Source organism: Condylura cristata, unplaced genomic scaffold (genome assembly GCF_000260355.1).
Source record: "Condylura cristata isolate star-nosed mole 26May11 unplaced genomic scaffold, ConCri1.0 scaffold00029, whole genome shotgun sequence".
NCBI classification, from domain to species: domain Eukaryota; kingdom Metazoa; phylum Chordata; class Mammalia; order Eulipotyphla; family Talpidae; genus Condylura; species Condylura cristata.
The window spans coordinates 21,846,858-21,869,587 of NW_004567130.1; the positions used below are offsets into that span (position 1 = coordinate 21,846,858).

The 22,730-nt window shown below is 44.2% G+C and overlaps 1 protein-coding gene across 12 annotated transcripts in view; it reads right to left on the bottom strand.

Moving 5' to 3' along the window:
* The window catches only part of CDC42BPA (CDC42 binding protein kinase alpha (DMPK-like)), a 155,572-nt gene that overhangs the window by 75,229 nt on the left and 57,613 nt on the right, over positions 1-22,730 (bottom strand). For all 12 annotated transcript variants that reach the window (XM_012730941.1, XM_004691036.2, XM_012730948.1 and 9 more), the window contains 6 exons: positions 21,964-22,059; positions 16,405-16,553; positions 7,305-7,398; positions 5,541-5,741; positions 3,020-3,268; positions 716-795 (listed from right to left, as the gene is read on the bottom strand). In XM_012730941.1, coding sequence (XP_012586395.1) covers positions 716-795; positions 3,020-3,268; positions 5,541-5,741; positions 7,305-7,398; positions 16,405-16,553; positions 21,964-22,059 — 869 coding nt within the window. The remainder of the gene's footprint in view (positions 1-715; positions 796-3,019; positions 3,269-5,540; positions 5,742-7,304; positions 7,399-16,404; positions 16,554-21,963; positions 22,060-22,730) is intronic.

Here is a 22,730-nt window from a genome sequence, read left to right on the forward strand (position 1 = left end):
GGGTGACAGAAGCCAGGATCAGGGGAGCCGGAGGGTGACAGGAAGCCAGGATCAGGGGAGCCGGAGGGTGACAGTTTTCGGGGCACAGTGCAGCGTGTGGAAGTCACCCCGGAGAGAGGCGGGACACACGAGGGTGAGCGCCCCTTGGCCACGCACAGCAAGGCGCTCGGGCTGACGCGCCGCGAGGTCGCGTGAGGCAGCTCAGCCGGTCAGATACTTCTCTCCGGCGCTTTTGAGTGGCACAGGTATAGGCAGCAAAGTGACTTTTAACAAATTAATAGCAAAGTCAGCAAAACCAGTATAACTGACTGAGGTGAAGGAGTTGAGCTATCCAAGGAATGGTTTAGCCATTCCCAAAGGAACTTAGCCCAGACGAGGAGGGGAGAAGCCGGGAGCGGAAGGAGCGTCACTGAGAAGAGACAAGGCTAACGGAACGAAAGTTCTGGTGCTTGACACCTGGAAAGTATTTATCTGATCAGATGGGGTTTTCTGATTCCTGCCTGGGTTCGTATTTGGTCTTTCTTTTGCTTCTAAAGTGAGTTCAGATTCTTCTCATATCGTCTATTCATTTTGTGATGACTGACTTCTTTGAGAAGCAAGTTCATCCCGTTTTTAATTTCTGATTTATAAAGCTTTCTTGTACATTATGTATTTAAACCTCACTTCATTCTATTTGCTTCAAATCGCTCAAATTACACTGAATGTTCACACTTACCAACTACTGGTATATGTAAACCCGACGAATGGCAGATGGTGGCCAGAAAAAGCAGCATGTGTGGGTGGGGGCATCGTTTCCTGAAGGAGGGAAACAGCTGGTAAGAAATAAGTAATCTGCAAGCTTGTTTAAGTATTGTCCACAGGGAAAATAAAGTGGTTTTGTGCAGAAACACGGATACAGTCCGCACATTTTTTTTTTTAAGATTTATTTATTTATGCACACAGAACTGGGGGACAGGCCAGAGGTGCAGGGGCGGTGAGAGGCTTCACCAGAGACAGAGCGGGGAGCAGAACAGGCCGACTGACAAGGTACCCTGCTGAGGGGAGCAGCGGGCGGTCAGGAGAGGTCTGCCGCACCCTGTGGTCACCTCTGGGGCGGGGATCAAACTCATGCTGAAGTGGCTTTAGCTTCTCAGTGCTGCGCTTTCACCCACTGCGCCACCTGGCAGGACCCCCGCACATATTTTTTTGTGAAACAAAAACTAGACCATGAATACTGCTGCTGCAAAATTCTAGAAAATTACAGATTGAAGTGTGACTGATCCTGACTGGGCAGCCATCGTTAGTGCAGTCTGTACTGGGGAATCTGAGTAGTTGCTGACATTGATTTGTGACCCAGAAGCAGCACTCACAGTATCTTCATAGTCAACTACAGAATACATAAAGCAGAGGAACAGGTGAGCTGCCCGGGTGCCAACAGGGTGGGGGCAGGCAGCCTCCGTCCCTTGCTTCTGCCGCTTAGCGCAGAGAAGCATTCTTTCCAGGGTGCTCTCGCGCCCGCCACCTTCACACACTGCCTGGCACGATCCTGCTGTTTACAACTGCCTCCGTCGCAGTGCTGGAGTGCCACACAGCGCCCCCCGCCTTAACACGTGAGGTAAGCGCTGTCTGGGCAGGAGAGACAGTACTGGTGGACGCATGTTCAGTGCTAGTCAACATCTCTATTAAACAGGCACCTTTAAACACTTAAAGCAAGTGTGACGATGAGAGGCGCCCAAGAACCGTATCCAGGGGCGATGGTGCAGCGTGGCTAACAGCACACACAGCAGCTTTAGAAGGGTCGCCTGTACTCTCGATTTAACGGCAATGACTCACAATTTCTGTTAACAGCAAATAAAATTCTTGCAATAAAAAACCATGAGGAAAGTTCATTTAATTCCTGTGAGTTTCAGAGTAGAAAGCCCTAGGGAAGTTTTGTCTGCCTTCCTGTGGTGTCTACTGGATAGTGTAAAGTGATATAAAATTAATCTAAAACTTTCTAATGCAGAATGAAAACATAAGAAATAATATAATTCAATAAAAATGAAAGGTCAAATGAAGGCAGCTAAAAATTTTGTTAGCTTCCTAAATTTTAATTCCATATAGCCTGATGACTGAGGACGGAGCTTGAACAAGCCATGCAGGCCCCGAGCTAAAACTGGCCGGCTGCCTTGGCCGTCACCGTCTCCCACTGGCCCGAATCAGGGCTGCTCAGTTCAGGCTGCTCAGACTGCAGATCCGCTCGCCTTCACTGCCTACTGAGGAGGCTATTTTTAGCGGCCACGCCACAAGGCATGGGCCTTCGCTGACAGCTCTCTAGACTGAGTCGGTTCTTTCTGGAAGGAAAACTGTGTTTTTGTTGTTGTCACTGCTGTACACCAAAGGTCAGCAGAATTTAATGAATAAAAGCTCCTGAATGTGTTTACCGTGGGCTGATTTATTGTCTCTGACAACTCTGCCTGCCTAGTGGTGCATTTAAGGAGAGATATGCCAGTATCTTCTGCAGTTATCATGGAAGCCCCCTGTTTAGTCTCTGATTTGTTCTTTTCTTAGGAAACCTAATTACTGAACAGATCTAAAAAAATAAATCTTTGGACCCTCTCTGGTGGTGCAACGAGTTAAAGCGCAGCACTCTGAAGCTATCACAGCCACTGCAGCACGAGTTCGCTCCCTGGCCCCAGAAGTGACCCACCTGGCATGCAGACCTCTCCTGACCGGCCCACCGCTCCCCTCAGCAGTGCGTTTCTGTCAACCTACCTATTCTGCTCCCCACTCTGTCTCTGATGAATCCTCTCACCCCCTGCACCTCTGACCTGTACCCCAGTTCTGTGTGTATAAATGTTTAAAAAAAAATCTTTGAGCTTCAGTTTCACTCACAGTCATAAAAAACTGTTCACATCAGTTAACTGTCAAGTTCTTGATTTATGTGGAAGTACATACTAAAGTCAAGATAACTATCTTACTGATAACCGGTGAGGTAGTTAATAAAATTATAACCATATCTAAGAGAAACAGAAGAAATTCTTCATGACGTTACACTTACGGAATTCTTTAAACAATCATCATCCACATCAAAATTCGATGTATCTGTTGGGCTACTAACTTCTGGAATATAAGGAGCTTCACAGTTTCGAATATTATCCCAATCAATTCCACAAAAAAATGGATGCTTCTTAAAGTCTTCTATTCCATTTTGGCCAAGTCGGTGTTCTCTGCTACAGATAAGTCTTCGAATAAGATCCTTTGCATTTTCAGACACATCAGTCACTTGAGGGGGAAACTGAAACCTCTCCTAAACAGAACAGAAACAAACATAAACTAGGACTTAATTTACAAAGTAGGTTAGTTAACGTGGATCTTCTTAAAAGTATTTAACAGGTATCTAATAAGTATATGATGGTACAAAGTACTGACGCTAAGTAGAGACAGAAAGAATGCGAAAAGTTCATGTTCCTAAGAGAATTTCCAGTGTCAATGTGACTTAGTCATACATGCACCAGACCAGGGACAAACTGAACGCTAACCTGCCTTCCACTGGGCAGGAGGACACACGTCTCCCACCGCACCTGGGGGGCAGCCCCTCAGGCAGAAATAAACATTAGCCTTTATCTCGGAGTGGACCGACACTGGCTTCAGCAAGCAATGTGCTCCGTCCCTCCTGAGACGCCCTCTACAGCCCGACGTCTAGGGTTGCGTTTGTTTAGTTCTGTCTGGCCCTTTCGTGGTTCCTCCATATTCCACACACAAAAGGGAGATCATCCAGTATTTGTCTTTCTCCCCCTGGCTTACTTCACATCGCGTAATCGCCTCCAGTCCCATCCATGCCGTCCCAGGAAACTTACTTTCATCTTTGTTTTTCAGCTGCAGTGTATTCCATTGATCATATGAACACATCTTCTTAATCCATTCACCTGCTGTCAGCACTTAGGTCGTTTCCATGCCTGACTAATGTGCGTAGTTCTGCACTGAACATTAAGAGGTTCGGTCCCTTGGAGTTTTTGCATTCACTGAACAGACACCCAGAAGTGAGTGGCTGCATGGTATGGGAGATCTATTTCTAATTTCTGGGAAACCACCATACAGTGTTCCACAAGGGCTGCTCCAGTCTACAATCCCACCAAAAGTATATAAAGATTATTTTTTTCTCCACATCCTCACCACAACTTGTATCTACTCTTCCCGACAAGGGTCACTTCACAGGTTGGAGGTGCTGCTGTTGTGGGTTTGATCTGTATTTGCCTGGTGAGAAGTGAAGGTGACAATCTTCCCTGGTGGCCATCTGCACGTGGTCTTTGGAGAAGTGTCTGTTTCGCTCTTCTGCTCACTTGCTGACGGGATTGCTTGTGTCCTCTTTGTTGGGCTGTGAGCTGTCTGTAGCTCTTAGTTATCCCTTGTCAGATGTGTGACGTGCAAGTATTTTCTCCACTTGGTGGAGTGTCTTCCAGGACCTGTGCTCCTAACTACCACATTACAGCGCAGTGACTTCCATTACACATGTACCACTTGCTATCTGTGACTTTGTAATTATCTTTTGCTCTTTTTTTTATTATTCAGTAGGTTGTCTTTGCAACAGAAGAGCATCTGCCTTATAAAACTGATTTATATGTAGGTATTATACATAGATTAAGTGGTCTCCATTGTATTACATGCTTGAATTAACTAATTATAGTCATAATTTTAATCATAATTAAAATTAATTATTAAAACTAATTTTAATCATAATTTTTATCACCATAAATGAATAAATCTAGTCATTCTCTTTAAGGGATAGTCCTAATAATATTCCATGTTTTTGTAATTGTTCACAATCTTCTGAAGCCAATCAATCAAACTCTTCCTCCTCTTATCTATTTCTACTTCACAAGTTTTATTACTCTATGCTTACAGTGCACGTAGATTGTTTCCAGCATTTTGCCATCATAAATAATACTGGAATAGGTATCCTTATATGACACCGTCTTTGTACTAAAATTTCTGCAGACTAGATTCCTAGAACCGAAGATGCTCAAGCAAAAGTTGCAACCACTAAGCATTTCTCAAAAGCCCATAGGTGCAGAATTATAAACTTTTGATATCAAGGTTCTATCAATTTATAGTCCTGTCAGCAATGTCTGGTGATGTCCAACATAGTGGATTATTTACAGTACAGAGCACTTTTTCTTTTAATCTTTGTCAACTTTACAATGGAAAATATTCTCATCCTTATCTGAATTTCATTTATTACTACTAAGGTTGAGAATGTTTAAAGTATTCAAGACATACTATAGCAATAATGATATAAATTATGTGCTTATGAAATAGTGATGTTATTACATGGTCTTTGATACGTATTTCAAAAATCTTATGAACTTTGTTATTCTACTAGAAAGATCATTTAACTTTTCACTAACATCTCTACTAAAATACAGATTGACTAATAGTGTCATGATCATGGATTTTGATTATTCATGTTTAAATCCATTAGCATATTAGTCACTGTTTTTAGAAAAATACTCTTTTCAAATATCACACTACTTTTATTGTATGCATTAGCCACAAAGTTTAAAAAAGAGTAAACTACTCACTTTGTGATTCATGATTTTTCCGTAAGTCTCCACAAGAGATTCTGCATAAAATGGTGTTTCTCCATAAAGCATTTCATACATACAGACTCCCAGAGACCACCAGTCACATTCAGGTCCATATCTTCCTTTTCCATCTTCCATGGCTTGCAAGATTTCAGGAGAAATATAATCTGGAGTTCCGACAGCTACTGAGGACTGGACCTGGAGAAGTTCACATTTTTAGTGATCTATGTGCACACTGGTGAAAAGTAATTTAAAAAACATTAATACTTATAGAACTAGATGTTCTCTTGACAATTACAACTTTGTTACCTGAATTTAGTCTTCTTGAACACTGAAGTTAAATTTTCTATAACCTCCACACTAACACCTCTCCAGATGTGTTAACACTACAGAATCTTTCTTACTGCTGTTATCCGACTGCATTGAGGGAAACAATATGGTTTGAATGTCACCACCATTCACATTCTTACTAGGGACAGTACCTGTCCAGCATGTGTACACACTGAAAAATGGAATACGAACACTCTGCTGCCAGAGGGGAAGAAAAGCCTTCTTAGAATCCAGGAGAGCAGCACAGGCGGCATCCAGGGGACTGGGCCGCAGCGCTTCTGCAGGAGCTCGTTCCCGTGCAGCTCGCTCCTCTGGAATTCTGGCCTGCAACTCTTTGATGCCACAGCCACGGTGACTGGTCTATTTACTCAGCCAGAGCGCTGTGCCCTGCCTCCATTCTTGGGCGGCGCCTGGCACCATTCATGCCCATGTATGTTTCATACACATACAGTTGCCTAGACAACTGTAATCCCATCTATTTACCTTCCACTGTCTGTGCAACTATTATGTCTTATTTCTACATGTCATAAATCCACACCACAACCTGTTTTAGTTGTGACAGCCACACACCTTTCACGTAAGTTTTAAGAGGCAAATACTGCCTTCATCATCAGGTGCTGGCCCTTGTCAAAGGTTTTCTCAGCATCTACTGCTATGGTCAGGTGGTTTTTCCTCTTGTGGTGTGTTGAATTACTTATTGATGTTTGGATGTTGAATCATCCTTGTGCCCCTGGAGTAAATCCCACTTGGTCATGGCGCAGCATGCTGCTGTGAGGAGTTTTGCGTTACTGTTCATTTCTGTTTTCGTGTTGGCTTTGGTTTTGGTATTAGCATAATGTTGGCTTCATCAAACGTATTTGGTAGCATTCCTTCCTTCTCAGTTTTTGAAAGAATTAGTGTTTAGGCCCTAGTTCACTTCTCAACATGTGGTAGCACTTGTTGTGAAGCCGTCTGGTCCTGCCTTTCATGGTTTATTTCTAGTTTGATGTCTTTGTGATCTGGGAAGACAGTTGGCATGATTCTGACCTTAATCTATCTGTTGATGTTTGTCTTGTGACCCAATATATGAGCAATCCAGGAGAACGGCCTGTGCATACTTGAGGGTTTTCTGGGTGCAGTGTCCTCCGGACGCCTCCCCAGCCCACCAGGCTGAGGCCTAGGTCTTCACGCAGGGCTCTAGGGTCCTTGCCCCTGACGCACAGATCTGGCCACCGGGGGAGCGGGTGTGGCATCTCCTGTCATACGTGCATAACTGCTCATGTATTTTGGTGCCCCTTCAAATGGTGGGGAAGCAGCTTCAGTGTGTGGAAGGTGGGGCAGCCCAGGGAGACAAAAGGCTAGAAAATATACACGTGGTTGGTTTTCACAGAAAGACACTTAGCATGGACAATATCTGTGGATAAAATACTTTAAAGTTAAATTTTTATTTACCGTGCCATCTTCCATTAATTTCAGACAGGAGCCAAAATCTGCTAAACGAATATGTCCATTCATGTCCATCAATATATTGTCAGGTTTGATGTCCCTGAAAAAAATTAGAAACATTCAGGTTTTAGTTGAGAAAACAATGGTCCCTGGCAGGACAAGTTTCTGTCTGAAAAGTTCAATCTCCTTTAAAATTAATACTCTAAGGACATCTACTTGACTTTATTTTGGATTAAAATCCTGACCATGATTGATATTAAAACTTTCTTAAAGACCACCAATTCCAATATTCTCCTGTAGACAGAAAGTAATGTGGTAATTTTCTTTCAGGTAAAAGTACCTGACCATCCTTCATTCAGATGTACACACTGCAACGTGAGCAAGGTAGGTTGACTTTTGTCATACGGAGGAGAGTCATATTTGCCCGACACACACACAAAACATCCTACCCTCTTGCCATGCACTGGACAGAAAAAATATATTTCCTAGACACTGGGTATAAATGTAGATAAATAAACTCTCAGAGGGGGCAGAACTTAACATAAGGGAATTGCTTCAAAAAGCTGATCTTGGAAAATAACTGAAACAATTGTGCTATTTATATTACCTAAATGTATTTATATTTTGTATTTATGTGTTAGCTATTTACAATGTTAAGTCAATGATAGCCAAATTTAATTAGCCACATGAACCATAACATATTTCATATTGGAATAATTAAGTGTTAGAACCCTTGGGAAAATCATATATGAAATCATTTCATAAAGAACATCCAGCGATGTAGAATTTCTAGTCAGACGGCAAAGATTTTAGTTGTGAAAAGCTAAGAGAGTACAGATTCTCAATGTACTTGAACTTCCACAAACATGCAACATATACTTTTTGCTGAGAAGCAGCTACTGGGCAAATGTGGTCTCTGACTTCGCCTGAGGGATGCCATGGCAAGCCCAGACCTCCACCTCCCCACCAGTCATACGGGGTCATTTAGTGCAATCTTGTTGCCGCAGTAATTTTTTGAGTGTTGTAGATCACGAGTGGGCAAACTATGTCCCGCAAGCCAAATGTAACCCACAGCCTGTTTTTGTGGATTTGTCTGGCACCCAGCCACACCCATTCGTGTAAGGATTATCTGTGGCAGCTTTCCCATTACAGCAGCAGAGTTGAGAGATTCTGACATTTGAAAACTATGACCTTCAAAGCCTAGAATATTTCCTGTTTGGCCCCTTACAGAAAAGTTCGCTGACTGTGCTGCAGATGACAGAGGACCGCTTACAGAGACAGGCAGGTAGTCTGAAAATACCAATCTGTACAGGAAACTCACTTCATGATCCTCAACATTTTCGTTAAAGCTTAACTATCAAGTAAACTAAGACTTTCTGTTGCTTGAAAACATCAAAGTAGTACATATTAGTACTGGAAGTGATATTTTCTACATAAAAATTTTAAAACTGCTTAATGACTTCATACTAGTCTATCAGTTTGTATGTGCCGGAATTTCCTTAGCTGTCCCACTGCTGAACATACAATGACTTCTGATTTTTCAAGAAACACTGCATTAAGTATATATGTAGATGTACACACGCGTGTCAACGTCTGAGAAATCTGGGGCCATTTTTATTTCTTCTTCAGATTTTTATCTCGGCCCATTCTCGCCCCTCTCCCTTTTGGATCTGAAAGCCCGTGCATGTAAAACTTCGATTTTTTTTTTTTCATTTTCCTCCAAGTCTTTATTCTGTCATCTGTCATTCTGAATGAAATGACATTTGCAATGAAAATGAAAATGAATGAAAATGTTCATTTGCAATATTTTTCTTTATAAAATTTCCATTTAACATTTTCATTGTCTTTACCTCTCTGCTGAGACTTTCCCTTCTCATTTACTGCACGAAGCAAGGGAGCATTTTACTTCGTTGAGAACAATTACGAGTGTAAACCTTAGTCTGTTTAGCTTCCACGTCTGGATCATTTGAGAAAAAGCTTCAGGTGACTTTATTTTCTCTTGAAAATCAGCTCCATTTCCCTGTATCTTTGTGCACCGAGTAAGTCTGTTTCGTACTCTGAGCATGATGAATGTTTATTTTGGCACATGAGATTCTATTTTGTTTCTCCGAGAGTAGCGCTGTTCCTCTCTTTCATCAGCATTTTATCACACAAACTGCAAAATCTGCTTGTTGGTCAGCAATTGTAGCCTCCGTTTACAATTCTGAGTAAATGTGTGGTTCAGGGGTCAATCAGAGCTGACAGCAGACGAATTTCAGATCTCCTTTCAAGCAGCCTCTCAGAATTTAGCCCTTTATTTCTACAGACGGTGACACACTCAGCCTTTGCACCTGAGCCCATGCACACTGCACAGCACCGAGCCCTTACCCAGCCCAGCTAAATCTGCAAAGGTAGAGGGCTCACCTTACGTGACGCAGGTGTCTCCCAGCCCGCCCGGCTGCCTCTGGGCGTGCACCGTCCTGCAGGGGCTCACCCCACCCCAGGGCGCCCCCACTCCTGCGGTGGGGCCAAGAGATACGCAACCCTGCCCAGTCTGCCCAGTGCAGGTGACAGGAGCGATGGCTTGTGTTCTGCATTACTCGTCATGTCTCAGAGTCCCTGAGAGAGACATGAACAACCCTTTCCCTCAATGACAGATTTTTCCCCAGATGTCAGCACACAGTTCTCAACTGTCTATATTCATTTTTGTAACCGGGGTACAGGCTAGAGGTGCAGGGGCGGTGAGAGGACTCACCAGAGACACAACTGTCTATATTCAGAGTGGCAAAGGACTTCATCAAAAGGCCTGTGTTTGGGGGATCCCATATTTACTGAGTAAGTGATATGGAAGATCAAGACTACATCATCTGGACCAAGCGGGTGACGTTCTGCTGGCCACGGGCTCTCCAGACCCCGAGGGTGAGGCTGAGTGTGAGGCTCTGGCCTACAGCACAAGCCGACGCCTCCCTTGGCCTAATCCAACTCCCTTCCCAAAGGGTTAATGCTTCCTACCGTGCATCACACATCCTCTCTCATTGCTGCTTCTAGAAAACACATCTTGTTGCAAAGAAGTGAATAATGTATCAGCAAATTCCGTTCTCTGATTTTAGAGCAAAATAACACCCGCAGTCGAACACTGAGTCAGTGACATCTGGCAAGTACAGTGGCAGCCACCCAGCTCGACAACAAGTGTATAAATGAAGAGGTGAAAGGGAAAGTCGGGTAAAACTCAGTCAAGGAAAGGCTGTCGATTAGTTCCAATCTCGATTCAAGAAAACTGAGAAAGAAATATTATGTAGAGATGCAGTCTCTACATTATCAGTGTAAAATCATTATTCAGATTTCTTCCTAATCAAGTATGAATCTTCTCTTTTAACATCAATGTCTCTAAAATCATTGTTTTTAATCCTCAAGTATATGAAAATAACTTTCGGTTTAAGGAGAACAGCATTATTTTAAAATGCTAGGTCAAATTAATATTCAAATAACATTTTTTAGATACTGTTCAGAATAAAAAGCATGATAAAGCAATGACCACACACACAGGGCAATATTCTGTAGAGGGTATTTTGCTTCTTAAATCAGAGAATTGAATTTGCTACATAAAAGTGGTGTTCAAAATGAGACTATGTCACCAAGAACATCCCAGTTTTTGGACCCGACAAGGTGAAACAGAAGCCTGCAAGCGTACGTGGGAGACAAGTTAGCTGCACGATGTGATAGTGGACTAGATGGTGATGACTCAGGGGACACTGTTGTACGCTGCATCTTTCGACTCTAATTTCTCAAGCATCTCTACTGCCACGCTGTGATGCGGTGTAACGCGGCCTGGCTGGTCAGATCACCAACATGCAACCAGGTCTCCAATACTACTACAAGTGGTAATTCAACGTATCCAGAGAGTTAGCGAAGCCTCTTAAGGATCTAATAAAATGAACTAGATTTAGCTAAACATCAGCTCGTTTCTATGCTCGACGGGCCGTGAGTCCGCACGTGGCCAAGAGCACTAAGTCACAGGGAGAAACACGATGCAGCCCAGCCCGCAGCGCGAAACCACACTGGCCTCCTGGCTGGGCTCGCCGCCCACAAACCTGCCCCTACCTCGCACTGCTCCTCCAAGGACAGACACGTCCACACTGACACGGTGGCTGCGGCTACCACGTAAATGCTGCCCCAGAGTAACGCCCACCCATACAGGCGTCCTGCTGCAGGAGAGCCGGGATGAAAGGGCAGGGGTCACCCTGCAGCTAAGAAGTAATCTTACCCAGAGAGGGCTGATCTTTGCTTCAGCCACTGGGCGGGAGCCTCGTGCATACATGGGACGCTCTGGGGGTGCAGCGGCCAGCCTGCCACTGTGATCTGTGATGGATGTCATCTGGGCCCCGAGATGTGTCACATTTATCACCCGAAGGGGCTGGAACCGGAAGGCTCAATCCCCCTCCGAGAAGGGCGGAGACCAAGCATCAGTCTTGCAGGCAAGGTGGCTGACACCCCGCCAGTGCCCTGCCACCCCAACTTCTGAACTCTACATGCTCGGAGCACTTCACTGCGGCAATATGCACACAGCGTCACAGGCGGTGCCTGGACGGGGCTGCGGCCCCAGCTCCTCAGGGAGAGGAGGGACGACGCACGCTCCCTCTCCGACAGGCCTCTGGACTCTGTCCCGGTATTTCCACTGCTGGCTGAGTCTGATCTGTGCCCTTTTCAAGTGACAAACTGCAGTCTTACCTGTAACAGCTTCCAGTGAGTTCTGTGCGCCCTACTCATAAACTATGGACCACTCAGGGCAGTTGGGAGGCTCCAGTTTGTGGCAGAGGTAAAGGTGGTCTTTCGAGACTGTACCAACTTTGAGGCTGATCCACATTCCTCACAGTTACTGAAATGCCAAATGTATTGGAACACAGTGATAGCCTTTATATAAATCATTCCTGAGAGTGCACACCCTGCGTTTACCTGTAATTCCAGTATGACAATTTCAACTAACAATGCCGATTTGTTATTAACTTCAGGACAGTCTACAAATACCTTCTCCGTTAGCAGTAAGAAGAGCTCCAGCTTTAAAAAGTAGCTCAGGTTTTTGAGGCACTGAAGGGACTTTCAGGTTGTCCTCAGCTCTCAAATCACTCCCCTCTCACTGTAAAAGCGCAATGCCTGTACATGTATCAAGGGGCTACCTACATCATACCCCAAATCCAAGCTGAAAAGGATGAAATCAGCCAGAAATTGATAGGAAGCCTGCACCTGTCTACCCTTCACAATGGGATGAAGGATGAAAAGCCTCTTTAGAGCTGAATTTTATGATATTCTCCCAAACAAATTCATTAGAATATATTTGATCTGATCCATTTCCTGTAATGTAAAGTACACTTTACCCCAGAATTAGTGATATTATATGGTTATTATTAATGGTAGGTAAGAGAAACTTAATAAAAAATATGGTCATAAATCTTAAATATGGAACAAATTCCATGGGGAGGAGGAAGGAATTCTGAAAAATCCATGATCAAGTGAATTGCTTTTTGTTTTGATTTTAAACTAGGATAAAGAGAAGACTGTTTCAAAAAATATTTTCCCTTCTAAGAATTTGTTCAAGTCAGTGTTTGACGTTTAAAACAATCACAGGAGAGCACACATACTCCCTTAAATTTTACCAAACCAGCTTCATTTGCCTTCAGAAAGGGATATTCTATCCAGCAAAAAGCTAGTGGAGCTAAGCCCTCAGGATCTTCGTTCGATCTGAATTTTGGATGTTTTCACATGAACAGACTCTACCAGGGAAAGAAGTAAAAATCAGCATACACCATATAAAATAAAATGACAATTTCTTAGTAGCTATTTGTTTCCAGTTTAGATTCTTTACTTTTAAATACTACTGCTATCTTGTGAGTCCATTTCTCCACACATTTTGCCCTTACTTTATAAGATCTTATTTTAAATTGATAAATCCATGGTGAACAAGGTGAGAAAGGAGTAAGAACTAGAAAAACTTGACGAAGAGGACATAATCCAGAGAACACTGTGCCATAAGTGACTAATGCTTCTTCTTCTTTTTTTTTTTTTTTTTTTTTTTAAGTTATGTATGGGGGGAAAACCCAGCTAACATCACCCTTACAGCCAAAAAATAGGGGTAGGAAGTGGGCTTCATAGTCAATGTGTATCATTAACCCCTCCGGGAAATCTCCACTTCTGTTATGGTAAACTTGCTCTCACCTGGTCCACTTCCCAGAGTAGGAAAATAACGTGGTTTCAAAACAAAAACTGTTGAAAGATGTAACCAATTTTCTTACCCAGGTTCACATTCACATCTACTTCCAGCGGTATTTGGTGACTAAAACCCGAAATCTTTTAAGAAATCTGTAGAATTGATCTGCTTGTTCAGAGCTAGTTAGGTTTTAAAAGTAGCTTTATGAAATGGTGAATTTAATTATAGCTATGAAGGGTTTCAATCAGTATCCCTATTAATGGCCAGAGCTAGCCTTTCCCATTTTGCTCATGAGTCCTCAAGAAACTTGCATTCTCTGAAAGCTTAGTTGCTAGTTAGCTTAACGAAAAATAGAGCTCATCTCATACAAGTCCTAACTGCACCTGGAATTAGTCATTTCTCCAAGAAACCCACTTCTACTCCCTGCTAGGACCTGGTATTTGAGGACCATACTCTGACAGCAGGGATACCCACTGCTGCCGTGCCGGTCACTGTGCCTAATCCTTTTCATGACACACCTGCACACATGCATGTGTGTATGAGCACATGCAAGACAGAAGACTACAGATGAAATACCCTGCAACTTCCTACCAGTATTTCCAACCCAGATTCACAACTAGAGTTTGTAGTGATCTTCTATATTACATCTACATCTCCTTTTCTCTACAACAAAAAAGTCTGATTCTTAGGGTAGATTATGTTAAGAGGATAACAGAATCAGAATACTTCATAATTACTTGTGCATTTCACAGTAAACATACAACAATCTCAAAATAATGGTATTTTATACTAGCACCAACAATATGAATACTGAAAATCTGTTTGGAAAAAATCTGCATCGATCATCACCGCTTATTTAAACAGTTGTATATTCTTGTTAGAGAATGTAGACATCAATACTCCACTCTCTCCCTTTCCATTTTCCTGTGTCAGTTCTACTAACTTGAATGGACACCAGCGTCCAGCTACCGTCTCTTCATTGTAGCTGTCTGCGGCTCACTCTCTATTAGATGGCCAGTTGCCTCAGGAAGAAATCACGGGCAAAACGCCGCCGTGATACCACCTGCAAGTGCTCTTTATATCACAAAGTGAATCATGCTCATATTTTCTTTTCTGGGTTATCATAAATGCTTAACACACATGAAAGTGTCACTGTTGAAAAGTCTGGCGATAAACTGCTTTCTTTCTCCTTTAATTCACTCGCTTCTTTTGTCTCCAAAGAATTTATCTCAAAGGTCAGTAATTATATTATAATTTGCTTATGCCATATCTCTGTCCATTGTGATGGATTGTAAGACAGCATTTATAATAGCAGTGAAAGGATCTGGTGATAAGAATATCTGTCACAGCCTGGCGGGAGAAAGGGTAACACAATGCCTTTATTTACTGTTTCCAAGCTAGCTGAATTATTTTCAGAAATAATTGTTCCTTGTCAAGAACAGAGATATGAACTGGGTTAAGTTTCCCTAAACCTCACAAATTTAAAACGAACATTCTTTCTGTTCAATTAAATCATATTTCTAAAGTACTCTTAATGCCAGTCTTCAGCTAGGATCCTGAGTTCCTGTTTGCTCGCTCATCGTCTGACTCACCCTTGAGACCGTGACACCACCTTTAGGCTGCATTGTGCTTTATCATTTTCCAAGCATGTGTGTGCTTTCATTTCCAGTAAGATGTGTGACTGTCAGACACGAACACAGGACAGCATGTGATTAAGAGTTGACATGGGATACAATAAATACAATATTTTTAGTCAAAACAGTCTTCCTTTAATACTGTTCTAGAACTTCGTTACTAATTAAATCAGTCAGCTTAAGACAACCCACATCTTTAAAAAGTGAATTCTGAAACACGCTTTCTCTTCTCACAGTTCCTTTGTCACCGCGACTCCCACGGGCCGTCCCACGGAGGCCGCGGCGCCCGGTGCGGTCACTGCGCCGGCATCACCTGGGAAGGCTGCGCCGTGCGGCCCACGCCCAGCACCCGCGGCCCACTGAGGAGGCAGCCCAAGGACCGGTGTGGCAGCCGGCTGTGGCGGCGAAGCCTGCCAGTGTGCAGCCACCGCCCGGTGGCTCCTGGCTGGGCCGGCGCGCCCCCGCCCCTTCTCGGCTTTTTGTGCCTCAGTTTGCACAACACCAGCTTTATCACTTGCACAGCTAACTCACCAGTGACGCTGTGATGATTTCCCACTTTTCTTTAAAATGTGAGTCTGCCCTTTCAACCAGCCGGTGTTTCAAAAATTTTATTACACAAAAATTATAAATTGTTGCCCGTGAAAGATTTTTCACAAGGCAAGTGCTAAGAACAATGCTGCATCTTGTAAATAGGCCACAGTTTTTCCACGCCACCTTCAACTGTACACTATGACACACGTTTGTACGGGAAAACTTAAATAGGCCATCGTACCTGCCAGGCAGCTCACAAGTAAGAGGTTTTTCCACGCTCATCAAAATGATCACTTTCCTAGAAAAACATCTTTTTGACACTTATACAAACCCTGAAAGTATTTTCTTGAGAAGCAAAGATGCTTAACATAGGTCTTATCAGCAACGGGAGCTACTGGCTACGGCCTAGAATCCTGGACAGCATCAACAGACGAGCATTTTGGAGGAGCTGGCCGGCGCAGGCTTCTCCTGAGGGGATCACCTGCGGCTTCCTCAGCCGCGCTCCGCGCAAACACCGCTGGCTATGCAAACGCGTGGCTGCGCCCCATCACGCAAGTGGCTACGCAGGCACGGCCGGTTCTCTGTCGCTGACCAGCAACGACAGGCCCGCACAGCAAAGTAACTAAAACCATCTCGAAAGAAATTACCTTAGTTTCCGAGCGATGTGTCTACGACCACGATTACCGAACGCGCCCGACAGACCTTGCCCGGCCAGCCCGTGGCCGCTTCAGGCGGAGGCAGCGCGGGGCGGCTCGCTCACCTGTGGACGTAATGCAGCTGGTGCACGGAGTCGATCGCTATCACCATCTCAGCCAAGTAGAATCGCGCCATGTCTTCAGGCAGTCGATCTTCAAACTTGCTGAGCAGAGTAAGCAAATCTCCACCAACATAATAATCCATGACCAGGTACTGGGGATGAAGAATGAAATGTGCTCAACGAATATAATAAGGGTGAAAAATTCATGTAGTAACATGACCCTTGGTCAAATTGCGTGGCTCGGACACCACCACAGTTAACAGAATCTGTGTCAGATGAACACTGCTGTTAGTAAGACTCATAAACCTCACAAACAAGTAAAATTCAAGCTTTAAACATGGAGGCAAAGAACGACGTGAGGCAGAACTGTCACTGAGTGCTGCGGGTAAGGACGGATCAGAACCAGTGATCACCCCGTAATGGCAACCTGCGGGCGGGGCCGGGAGTGTCCAGCCCCTGCAAATCTTTGGGCTTTCTCTCTGACTCTCAGGAGTTCTCTCCAGGCCTCACCTCCTCTGTAGTCACGCGGCTCATCCTCTCTTCCACCCCGTCGCGGCCGCTGCCTTTACCCCAGCCTCCAGGCTCAGGGGTGCAGGCGTACACAAGCGCGCAAACCCACACTCGGGCGCACGACCGCGCACGCGGCCCCGCACCTCCACAAACAGGCGCAAGGCCACAGGTGAGGGCCCGAGAGCCAAGGCGTAAAAAGCCTGCTTCGTTCACCTCCCTTCAATCATCATCACCACCTGGAACAGCTGGCCGAGTTACCAACATTTCATAGAAGACTGACATTTTAATTCTCCAAAAAGTAAAAAGGATTAAAAAAAAAAACCCTCAAGACTATGAAACAGTCCATAAGACTGAATAATCCATCGCCACCTTACTACGTGTTTCCTTTGGAGCAGTGACAGCTTTATTAAAACCAGCACCTGCATCAGCATTCGGAAACCAGTATACATAGAATGTAGGAATTCCTACCATACAGGTGCTTCTCTTCCTTCCTGCAAGCGTACGAATCTCAGAAAGCCCTTTTCTCAGGTGTGTATGTGAACAGAGGCCACGGGACGTTACCCCGGGATCTCCACGGATGTGTGCAGACAATGCTGGGGTTTACAGTCGGGGGCCTACCCACCCCTCCATCCGTCTGCTGGCACGGGCCCCACAGACCTGAATTTCTAAGTAAGATGAATGTGTCTTTTGTTCTTTATAGTAAGACCCTTTCACCCACACCTGACTGTGGTTAGTAAGGTGACACCTGCAGAGTCTCTGAGAACCTAAGGAAGGGGGTTGGTTTCCAGGGAACTGGCCGAGAGAGGGCTGGAAATTCCAGTCCCAGTCCCCAACCCTTGTGAAGAGAAAGGGCAAGGAGGGCGAGTCAGTCACCTGTGGCCAATTCCGTCCTCACTCCTGCCTGTGTAGAGAGACGCCTTGACACGGCCCCACAGGAAGGGGCTCAGAGCGCTCCGCTCACGAACGCCCGAAGTGCTGGGTGTGCTCAGAGGCCTGGAAGCGCCGCAGCCCTCCCTCACACCGCTCCCCCTGCTGCTCTTCCAGAAGCTGTTCCTAATTTCCAGGAGCCGCTCTAGCCACTCTAGAACATGAGAAATCTCCGTCAGAAGCACAAGTAACAACCCCGACTTGAGAAGGGCGGACGGCAGTCCTGTTAGACAGCCCTTAGTAAGTGGGATCTGGTGCATCCCCAGGGAGATAAACGTCAGAACTGAGGTGAACTGGAGGGCACCAGCCGGAGCCACAGCGCCACCCACGACTCTAACGTACGGAGAAAAGGAGAGCTGCTCCCTGGACGGCGAGGGTCCACCTTGCTGGGCAAGTGAAAAGCCAGCGTTTCCTCAGTGCTGTTCACCGGCCTCCCGGTGCGGTGGGCTGGTGAGTGCCACGTGGCCTGAGCTGCAGGTGTGCTCCCAGGTGCGGGGAGCAGCAAACAATAACGTGGCCTTGCCGTACGCGTGCGTGCAGGCAGGCACACACCTGGCCCTGTGCCGGCTCTGTCAACGAATCATGGAAAACCTGATGGGGTTCCCGGGTCGCCCCGCAGCCCTTGGCGGCTGCCGAGGCTGAGAAGGCTGCAGATGCAGCTGCTGCCTGTGCCATGCCTCCCGCCACTTTCGCGAAGACTTGCCACCTGCCCGGGCTTCCCGCTGGCCTCGTCTGCGGCCGGCATGCGCCCCAGAAAGCCTGCAGACGATGCCCTGCTCCCTTCACTTTGTCTCCTCACAATGATGTAGACGTGGCACATCAATAAATATTGCGAAATACTGTAAAAGCATTTCCTTCTTATGGTTTTCCTAGCAACATTTTCTCTAATTTACTTTGTTGTAAGACTAGAATATATACCACACTGAACACACAGAACGTGTTACTCAAAGGCATGCGGGTGTGCCAAAAGTGTACGCCGAAACACGACAGGTCTGGAGAACACCATGCCTCGTAGCTTATAAAGTTCTTTGTGTAGAGTATAAAACTCAAAATACTTCAAATTTAAAAAGCAAATCTGCTATTAAATTTGGAATCTAAAATTGACACGTAAAAAGTCATATGCTGTAACATATCCCTGCAATAAACATTTACAAGATGTGAAGCCGAGTTTTTTGGCATCAAACATTGAGAAAGAATCCAGAGGATGAAGAGATGAAGATTCTTCCATCAAAGGCTTTTTTTCTGTTTACTCTACTCTTGCCATACCAGACTCAAAAGAGTTCTGAGCACACCATCTACAGTAAAGTACAAAAAACAATTATTTCGACATTTGTGCCACCATAGTTATCAATCGAAACAGTCCACTGAGTAACCTCCCTTCTTCCACACACTGTTATGTTTCCTCTTGATAAACCCCAAGCCTCGTGAATTGCTTCCTTGTATTAAAAACAAGACAATGGGGCCAAACTGGAATCTTTTATACTAAACTCCTTATCACCAGGCCCAGACTTAACTTAATTACAGTTTGTACCTCTCTCAGAAAAGGAATCTAACTAGTCAATCGGGGATCACCTGGTGGGCATTAGTGAAGTAAGTAATCCTGCTAAAGGCCCCAAGCACCCGTAAAGGATGGTAACCTGGCCATGACGTATCCGCTTTTGCTAGTATAACTTCTTGTTCCAGCTCTCTTCCACTAAAAAAGTTCTTTTATTGTGTACAGATCTTTGGACTCCCTTTCTGTCCACTCACAGATGTGGCCTGATTCATGAACCACTGAAAAATGTCAATAAATTCTTAAACATGTACTCGGTTGAATTATGTTTTTAATACTTTCTCCCTTTCAGCGTCTCACTGAGTATCTTCTAAGCTAGCACGTAAGTGATGAAAGCTAAGTGCCCCTTGTTTCCTTCCCTTTGCTGCTGGTTCTACCTCTCATAGTCATTATCTGCCCAGCCCTCAGGGGCACAGCAGCTATCACTGAGACAGAACTCATGGGGCAAGGAGAGGAAGGCAAAACAGGACAAGCTTCTCAGGAGAAAAGCCATGAGTCGAGAAACCACCTCACTCTGTCAATGGGGTTCTGGTGTACAGACACAGAATACAACAGAAAAGGCAAGCAAATCTTGTAATAACCTCACCCAGGAATGAAACGCTTCCCTGTGTAACACACTTCAGTGAATGTCCCCGAGATTCAGAAGTCATTACTGTGTTTTCTCTTTTATTCACAAAAACTAACTAAATCACCAAGGTCTTGTTATATCCACTTCCTACTGTACCCTACCCACCACAATACAAAAACAGCTTCTCCTAAACCATATTACTACCACAGGTGGACTTTAAGGGTAAAGGAAGTAGGTTTCTATATCTATTAAAATAGAGACAACAGTAACAATGTTAGTTCAATGTTAGGCATTTGCTAATTCCACAGATGGGCAGGGAAGTACCTACATATATGCTGACATTTATGCAACCAAGATAGCACAATGAATGAGATACTTCTGCTTTCAAAGAACATACAATTTAATGGAGAAAAGACAAATTAATGCGCAATTTCAGTGCAATATAATTACTTGGCGGGGTAAGTATAGGGTTTTGCTGGAGGCTCTTAAAGAAAGAATATAAACCTTTAAATCAGGTTCATTCATTCTTTTGCCTGAAATGAATTTTTCACAGTGTTAAGATCATTTTCTTACTTACAAAGGGTCAACCATCTAAAAACAATTAGCTCAAATACGCAGTTTAAGAAACTGCTCCCCTTACCACAATCCTAATAGAGCTTCTCTCAACTGTACTTGTAGGCTTGTGTGTCTGCGTATTTTCTTTTTTAATAAAAAATGTGCTCACAGAGATCTACAGCTTGCTTTTGCCTCTTAAAAGATGAAGACGAGAACTCCTTCTCTCTGTCAAGCGACTCTACCCCTTGCCTCCACAGTCCTTTGTTGGTCCTAACAGAATTCACAAGCTTCGCTCTGTCAAATGCGCACAAACAGTCATGGAGGAAGCTGAGAGGAGGAAGCTAAGAGATCAGCCAGGGCAGTTCCCTCTCTGAACACTTTATTGGCTGTATTTTCAGATACAGGGTCATTTTAAAAACGCGCACATGGAACAAGCGTTCCACGACAAGGCCAGCCTCCGGGAAAGACAGGGGAAAGCCGAGCGCCCTCGCGGGCACAGCGGGCACCAGCGGGCACCAGCGGCCGCGGTGGGTTCGCGCGCTCCCTCCTCCGCAGCCCCCACTGTCGCCCCTCACCAGAGCCAGCTTCAAGGGTCTATGCGCTTACAAAGCTCCCTTCACCTCTTCTCTCTCTGGGTGTAGGAAATTTACATTTGCCTTAGAGAAAGAGTCTTCAGTGACTTCATCTTTGAATACATGCTACAATTTCTTCCCCTGAAAAAAAATCTGAAGTATTATTTACCTGAGTTTGGACTTACTGCCTGACTCTCCTCACGAGCATGCAGGGCAGTAAGAAGAGCGATCCTCTGCCCTGTTCACTACTGTTTCCAGCATCTAAAGGCAAGCACCTAGTGCGTGGCACAACCCAGTGAGTACCCAGATGACTATATTCCTGTCTCTTGTATATAGCTGAGACATGGCAGGAACTCAGCACATATACTAAAAAATAAACCTTGACATAACACAGGGTCAGAAAATGAAGAGCCCTGAGCAGGAGGACCTCGCCTGCTTCCCTGCTCACCCACCCTTTCAGTCTCCAGGGCCCCTCATGTTTTTATTTTCCTCCAAGCTCTTTCCTAACTTCTATCAAGTGGTCCATGATGTCAATACAAAGTGAGATGTACCGATGTTTTAAATTTTTATTTCTAAAGCACCCTGCCTTTCATCCACTACCCCTAGATTTTAAATGCGGCTCTACAGAAAGGAGCGCATGGTACATCTGAATAAACACCTCAAATTCCAAAGGACAAGAAAAAAACTCTGGACACTTTCTATCTAATTTAAATGTTCGGGTTTGTTTTGACCTATTTATCAAGAGGCATTAAAATATCCAATGGAAAGTTAAGTTTTCTATGTAATATCTACATATAATAATTCAGTGTTTGAAAGAAAGTAATGATACACTGTGCCCAAAAAAACATCCATCAGGCTACAGAAACAACGAGTCTTACCAAGTTATTGTCGTCCTGGAATGCATAGTGCAAAGTTGTAATCCACTTGCTGTCTCCATTCACTAACACATCCCTTTCTTCACGAAAACATGCTGTCTGAAAAGGAAAAGTAGTTTACATTTTGTGTAAAACCAGGCTATCTATTATGCAAACAATATATAGCCAGTGTGAAATAATGATTCACTGTTCTTTTAATCTCTATATTCCAAACTACAGATACAAACAGCTCTGTGCACACTTGGTGAAACCTGAGCTTTCTCTTTCAACTGTTCTCTCCCTTTGCCCATTTTCTTGGAAAGGTTGTCCTTCGTTTATTGATCAATTAAAGGTTAAATTTATTTTGAAACTGTATTATCACAATGACAAAAGTATATTCTGGAAAAATTAGAAACACGTGGCTAAAAATAGAAATAATTTAATGTCATATTTTCAATTAAAAAAACAGTTCAAAAAATAACTTAAAAGTTAAATTGAAAGTCTCCATTTCAAAACATCATGTTCTCCCTGGCCACGCCTGTGTACAGAAGTTACCAACAATAATGTTAGTACATGCTAAGAATATTGCTGTGGATGCATAAGCATACACACACACACACACACACACACACACACACACTCTCTAGTCTTCCCTTTACACAAAGCTATTACAGTCCTCTCGAGTTTTGTTTTTCAAGACGCAATGTATTTGAGCAGCCTTCCGTGTGAGTCTATAAAGACTAGTCTGGAATTTGTTAATACTGGCCACACCACAGAGTATGCACACTGAA